Source organism: Brachyhypopomus gauderio, chromosome 7, assembly GCF_052324685.1.
Source record: "Brachyhypopomus gauderio isolate BG-103 chromosome 7, BGAUD_0.2, whole genome shotgun sequence".
Lineage (NCBI taxonomy): Eukaryota > Metazoa > Chordata > Actinopteri > Gymnotiformes > Hypopomidae > Brachyhypopomus > Brachyhypopomus gauderio.
This window is the reverse complement of record NC_135217.1, coordinates 10,444,886-10,452,385: the sequence shown is the minus strand read 5'-3', so window position 1 is coordinate 10,452,385 and position 7,500 is coordinate 10,444,886. Positions and strand designations below refer to the sequence as shown.

The 7,500-nt window shown below is 47.6% G+C and overlaps 1 protein-coding gene across 3 annotated transcripts in view; it reads right to left on the bottom strand.

The window, feature by feature from the left end:
• kif1ca (kinesin family member 1C, a) overlaps positions 1-7,500 on the bottom strand; it is a 31,864-nt gene that overhangs the window by 15,183 nt on the left and 9,181 nt on the right. For all 3 annotated transcript variants that reach the window (XM_077011552.1, XM_077011551.1, XM_077011550.1), the window contains exons 3-7: positions 6,064-6,140; positions 5,060-5,239; positions 2,525-2,590; positions 1,233-1,411; positions 106-217 (exon numbers count right to left, since the gene is read on the bottom strand). In XM_077011552.1, coding sequence (XP_076867667.1) covers positions 106-217; positions 1,233-1,411; positions 2,525-2,590; positions 5,060-5,239; positions 6,064-6,140 — 614 coding nt within the window. The remainder of the gene's footprint in view (positions 1-105; positions 218-1,232; positions 1,412-2,524; positions 2,591-5,059; positions 5,240-6,063; positions 6,141-7,500) is intronic.

Sequence of the window (7,500 nt, the reverse complement as noted above, 5' to 3'; positions counted from 1 at the left end):
CAACGAATAAACAGGATTATTCCAGTGTAAACATGGTAATGATTGCACCCACACCCATTCCCATTCCCACACCCACACCTACACCCACACCCACACCCACTGCACCTTCTCTGTGTCCAGGTTAGTCATCTGGTCATGGCGGCGCTGGGTGAACAAGATGGTGAAGACTGCATGAGAACGACTGCTAGTCTCATTCATATTGGTAGCAGCTACCGTCCTGTGAGAGAGAGAGAGAGAGAGAGAGAGAGAGAGAGAGAGAGTGTAAGAGAGAAAGAGGGAGAGAGGGAGAGAGAGAGAGTATAAGAGAGAGAGAGAGAGATGAGAGTAAGAGAGAGAGAGAGAGTAAGAGAGAAAGAGGGAGAGAGAGAATAAGAGAGAGAGAGAGTAAGAGAGAGGGAGAGAGAGAGAATAAGAGAGAGATAGAGAGAGTAAGAGAGAGGGAGAGAGAGAAAGAGAGAGAAGGAGAGAGACAGAGATAAAGAGAGAGAGAAGGAGAGAGACAGAGATAAAGAGAGAGAGAGAAGGAGGAGTAAACATATGGAAACATATGGAGCAGGAGTGAGGGAGGAGGGAGGAGGGGAGAGACCATGAGTACTTGGCTGTTTAAAATACACACCATATAAACACAGTTTGTCTTTCTGTGTGTTCGTTGATGTCAAACAGTCGGTCCAGTAAATAAGGATCTGAACACAGCCTGCAGCTGCCCCGTCATACGGTGTCAAACACAACTAGAATGTACAGCAAATACGCCTCTGAACATGGCCTAAGGCCATTATGTGCACATGTGTACACAAATACAAGCGCGTGTGAGCCCACACACACACACACACACTCGCATGCACACCCACCCACACACGCACGCTCACACACATACGCATGCATGCACACACACATTTGAGCACACATAGGGTAAATAAGGAACCATGAGTAGTGAGTAGTTTCAGTATGATCAGGATTGGTGAGTTTTCATTCACTTACTGGGAATTCTTTGAACACTGCCGTTTAAGATTTATTTAACACCATTTTCAGCATATTATTGCAGCATTGCAAGTATTTATTTAAACACAGTTTCCCAGAGGAGAGAATGACACTACTTGAAATTTTAATGTTAATGTCACAAGAAACTTTACATTCTATAGAGCATTTTAGAGACAACCCAACAACTATTCACAGATCAACCCAGTGCAGTGGCTTACTGGACATTACTGGAACATACTGGTTTAGACAGATACCTGGCTTTGTTTCCACAGTCCATTAGATCAGCAATGTCACTGTAGTTGGTGACAGCCAGCTTGGACAGGTCTTCTACATACGGCCCCATGATGGGGTGTTCACGCACACGCAGGGGCCCTCTGCACTTGGGGTTGAGCAGATCTCTCACACGCTCACAGTAGATCTCCATGTATGACACCTAAAGGAAGAGGGGCAGAGCAGCACTGACACGTGGCTCTCACAACACTGACACACAGCCCTCACAGCACTGACACACAACTCTCACAACACTGACAGCTCTCACAACACTGACACACAGCCCTCACAGCACTGACACGTGGCCCTCACAACACTGACACTTGGCTCTCACAACACTGACACATAGCCCTCACAGCACTGACACGTGGCTCTCACAACACTGACACAGCTCTCACAACACTGACACAGCTCTCACAACACCGACACACAACTCTCACAACTCTGACACACTCACAGCACTGACACGTGGCTCTCACAACACTGACACACAACTCTCACAGCTCTGACACACTCACAGCACTGACACACAGCTCTCACAACACTGACACACAGCCCTCACAGCTCTGACACACTCACAGCACTGACAAACTCTCACAACACTGACACGATCACAGCACTGACACAGCTCTCACAACACTGGCATGCTCACACCACTGACAGCCTTTAGGCAGGCTTAATGTTTGTTTAGTCATTGTGATGTTCATATTTTCCATGTTTCTTGAAGGTTTGCTACAGTAGACCTAACAGGCAGTGATTTCACTACACTCACACAATACTTACAAAAGTCAAAGCTAAGCTGAGGTGTGTAAGCAAACTCTTCTATCTACAGTCGTGACTGCAGTTTACAGTGCTGTAGCCCACCTGTTGGCTGGCCTGATAACACACCACTTAGCATTAACGGGTCACATGCTACATCTGTTATGACGACGGCAGCATGATGTGACACTCTTTCAGAACACAGACATAGTAACAGTAAGTAAAGCAACACACACACACACACACACACACACACACACACAGACACACACAGTCTTGTTTACTATCCTTATGGGCACCTTCCATTGAGATAATGATTACTGAAGCTAATTAATGGTACACCTACACCTAACCCTAACTCTAGTAAGCAAAAGTAAATTGCCTAGTAAATTGTTTATGGCCCCCACAAAGATATATAAACAAACAAACAAACAAACACACACGCACACACGCACACACACACACACACACACACACACACACACACACACACACACACACACACACACACACTTACCTCCACAGAGAAGGCCAGTTCAGGGTCAGTGTTTTCTGCGGTTCGTCTGAACAAGTCTTCACAGAGCTAGGAGAGGGCACACATACCACTCCATCAGCTGCCACCCTGTCACACGCAGGAACGCGCACAGCTCATAAAAACACAACCTCAACCTCAGCTCAGACCTTCTGCTCTCACTGCTGATCAACCGTAGAAATAATTACCAAACATTCAATTCCTTCCGGCACTAAAGGCAGCGAAACAAACAAACTTTGACAAGTGTTTCCACCACTGAAGAACTCTGGATGAAAAGCCAGGGCTGTGAAACTGGAGTAAGAGGCGTTTTTTAACCAGACACTTCTTCACATCTCGTTTGCCAGTCACGAGAGGACTTCTGATCTGGGACTCGCGCAGCAGGGTGCGTGCTGGTGCTGTCACGGCAGTGGGACAGTGTGTTTAATCTGAGCCTTGGAAGGGAAGCAACCAAGCAGAAGGGGGATTTTAGAGGATTTGGCAGCCTTGCAGCAGACCGAACTTCATTCCTTCCTTGTGGATGAAGAAGTTAAGGGCCCTTTGCTGTTACTGCCCTCACTGTACTGTATACACAATATTTTGCCCGTTTGAACAAAAACATTCATTTACTCAGACTATTGTGTATTAGTATTCCTCAGTCTAATGGAGATAAAGATATAGTGAATACAATAGAATAATAGACCCCATTTTCAGAAGTAATGTTGTTCTGAGTTAGGCTACATTACCCCCATCCCCCCACAATAGGTTATACATCAGGCAAAGGAACCCCTCCCACTGTATGCAGGCCCACAAGCATCCGCACCAGCTTGTGGCATGAAAAATATGAAAAAGCCAGTTTCAGCTGCTTTATGTTTAATTTCATTGTAAGAAACAAATGAAATCCATGCTTCAGATGTTAAACCTGTTCTGACAATCCAAATGAAGGCAGTGTGGCTAAATGGTGCTACTGCCACAATCACTTCTGATTGCTCCACGGAATTAAAATGAAGACTAGAGGCTGGCAATAAAAATGAACAGGGACGCCTGCTAAGCTGTGCTTGAATGAATGGAGCGGAGATGACTAGATGGGAATCGACCTGGTTAATGTGAGCGGTAAATTAAATAAAACTTTAATTTAGTCTGATGTGAGAGCATAATTGACTCAGGGTGAGCTGGACAAGCTCTCCCCACCCCCCCCAACACTGCCGACCAATCAAAGTGTCTGCGGGCCAGCACTCTCCCCAAAGCGTGTTCAACGGTTCAGTGTCATGTTGTGTGATAGGACGAGTTAGCCAGTGGGTGGACTTTTTTCTCTTGGCTGATAAAAACTGTGACTTGCAAAAACAACCTTCCATAATATCAATGCTGCAAAGGTCAGTGCTGCGGTTCACTAGTCCTGCTTCTCTCAGCTGTGTTACCTGTGTTATGATGCCCTGCTGTCCTGACAGGCCTGTTTCTCTCAGCTGTTACCTGTGTTATGATGCCCTGCTGTCCTGACAGGCCTGTTTCTCTCAGCTGTTACCTGTAGTATGATGCCCTGCTGTCCTGACAGGCCTGTTTCTCTCAGCCCTGTTACCTGTGGTATGATGCCCTGCTGTCCTGACAGGCCTGTTTCTCTCAGCCCTGTTACCTGTGGTATGATGCCCTGCTGTCCTGACAGGCCTGTTTCTCTCAGCTGTTACCTGTGTTATGATGCCCTGCTGTCATGACAGGCCTGTTTCTCTCAGCTGTTACCTGTGGTATGATGCCCTGCTGTCCTGACAGGCCTGTTTCTCTCAGCCCTGTTACCTGTGTTATGATGCTCTGCTGTCCTGACAGGCATGTTTCTCTCAGCCCTGTTACCTGTGGTATGATGCCCTGCTGTCCTGACAGGCCTGTTTCTCTCAGCCCTGTTACCTGTGGTATGATGCCCTGCTGTCCTGACAGGCATGTTTCTCTCAGCCCTGTTACCTGTGGTATGATGCCCTGCTGTCCTGACAGGCCTGTTTCTCTCAGCCCTGTTACCTGTGGTATGATGCCCTGCTGTCCTGACAGGCCTGTTTCTCTCAGCCCTGTTACCTGTGGTATGATGCCCTGCTGTCCTGACAGGCCTGTTTCTCTCAGCCCTGTTACCTGTGGTATGATGCCCTGCTGTCCTGACAGGCCTGTTTCTCTCAGCCCTGTTACCTGTGGTATGATGCCCTGCTGTCCTGACAGGCCTGTTTCTCTCAGCCCTGTTACCTGTGGTATGATGCCCTGCTGTCCTGACAGGCATGTTTCTCTCAGCCCTGTTACCTGTGGTATGATGCCCTGCTGTCCTGACAGGCCTGTTTCTCTCAGCCCTGTTACCTGTGGTATGATGCCCTGCTGTCCTGACAGGCCTGTTTCTCTCAGCCCTGTTACCTGTGGTATGATGCCCTGCTGTCCTGACAGGCCTGTTTCTCTCAGCCCTGTTACCTGTGGTATGATGCCCTGCTGTCCTGACAGGCCTGTTTCTCTCAGCCCTGTTACCTGTGGTATGATGCCCTGCTGTCCTGACAGGCCTGTTTCTCTCAGCCCTGTTACCTGTGGTATGATGCCCTGCTGTCCTGGCTCCTGCTTGCCCATCATGGTGTAGGACTTGCCAGCTCCAGTCTGGCCGTAAGCGAAGATGCACACGTTGTAGCCCTCAAACGCGTGTAGCAGCATCTCCTCCCCGATGTCCAGGTAGACCTGCCTCTGGGACGCAAAGGACGGGTCCTCTGCCTGGGGTGCATGATGTCATCATTAGGGGACAAATGCATGTTTAAAGCTGCTGTTCTCTTATAGGTCTTGCTAACTTGGCCTGCTGCAGCCCTGACAGAGCCCACCTCCCCCCACTTTAAACTCAACCTTTCTCCAGTGTCCCTCTCTGCAAAGACATGTCCACATATAGGCCTTTCCCACTAATGAGGAACGGGCTCCATTCCGGCTCGCGTACGGTTCCGGATCTGAGGACAGTGGTGCTAGTTAGAGAACCAGCCCGGGTTTACCCCAGGTTTGGCTGGCAATTCAAGGAGATTCATAACTCATACAAGGGGCAGGATCATGCCTGGGAAAAGTCCTGGTTTGCTTAGCTAACAGGCTCTAATGTTAACTTCTGATGTTTACTGGTCTGTACATTTTACTGTTTAAAACGTAACTTCATATGTAAATAAATAAATGAATGTACCTTTGCACACATGTCAAATAAATGTATGCAAATTGAATTGTTTCATAGGTGCCTGTGTGGTTTATCTGGTTTATGGTTTCAGGAAGTAAATCATATATGTGAATAAATGAAACAGACACACTAATTGAGCGTTTATTGTTATAACCCTGTATATAGCGTTCCCATGGCAGCTGACCTGATGGACAAATGGGGTGGAGCTGAAGGAACATTTAGGTGTAATCACTAGTGTAGTGTAGTGTAGGTGTAGACACTAGTGTACTGTAGTGTAGGTGTAGTCAGCAAAGCTTGAGATGAACAAGACGTGCACTGAGAACGTGTGTGTGTTCCTGAGAATACTGAGAACGTGTGTGTGTTCCTGAGAAGAGGCGGTCCTGCCTACCGTGCTGTGGGACCAATAGGAGTAGTCAAAGGTGAAGTTCTTAGGGGCATCTTTGGGTTGCTTGGGGTTGGTGATACCTGTAATACAAACAACACAAAATAAGCCAGTGGAAAAACAAGACAAAATACAATTACTTAAACAAAATACACTTTCTTAAACATTGACAATGTAAAAAAGTTTTTGTAAAAACATTCGGTGGAGGGTGATGTGTTAAAAAATGTATCTATCCTGCTTTATGCATAACTCAATAGGTATTCTTAGCCAGATTTTTTTAATATGGTCTCACATATCAGTAGAACAAAGGCACACACTACTCTGTGTTGACTGAGCCAATACCCATCCATCCATCCACACACCACACACACACACACACACACACACACACACACACAAATACACAGGCTTCCCTTCAGCTCATGCCAGAGCTCTTAACATGGCAAACACTCCAGTAGAGCAACACTTCCTCTCCATAGAGATCCTTTTCACAGCCTATAGAACAGTTCTCCAAGTGGGCCTCTCTCTCTCTCTCTCTCTCTCTCTCCCCACCCCCCCCTCTCTATCTCTCTCTCTCCCTCCCTCCCCCACCCTCTCTCTCCCTGGAGCTGTGGCTTTGGTGAGGGTGACCTGTTTTGGCTCTGATCTGAGACCAGTGTAGCTCCTAGCTTACGATGACACGTGATGGTTTGGATGGGAACAGCTGGGCCTGGGTCAGTGTGTTTAAAGGGAAGGCGGGGGTGGTGGAGGCCCTGTGAAGAATGAGGCGCTGCTGGGTAACAATAGGGAGGTCTGGGCCTTGGGCTGACGTGCAGGCCTGTGTTTGTACTGCAGAGGGAACAAGCCACACAGACTGCCAGCCCAGCAGATTTTTTACATAGAAAGAGAGGGGAAAAGGGAGGGGGGAGAGAGAGAAGGAAAAAGAGTGAGAGACAGAAAGAGAAAGAGAGAGAGAGGGTGGATGAGAAAGAGCAGTGGTGAAAGAGAGGAAGGGTGGGAAAGAGAGCAAGGATAGAGAAAGCTGAGTAACAGAAAGAGCAGAGGAAACATAAGAAGGAAGAGACAGCAAAGAGAGAAACAGAAGAGAGCGAGAGAGAGACAGAAGAGAGCGAGAGAGAGAGACAGAAGAGAGCGAGAAAGAGACAGAAGAGAGCGAGAGAGAGATGGGAGAAAGAGTGGGGGGGGCTGGTTAACCAGAAGCGTCTGGATGAAAGGTGGAAACGCTGTGTAAGAGGAAGAGAATGTGTGGTCTGGAGTGTAGTGCTAAGAAAGACCAGTTAGCATTGGAATTTCATTACCATTGCCCACAAGGCATAGCCAGCTTTGCAATTTCAAAAAACAGTGATAACACAGCACACGCTAAAGCTAACACAGCTATCACTACCGGGTTTCACAACATGGAGTTTCTAGATCTGTGCAAACAAAGCCCAGATCAAAGTTAAC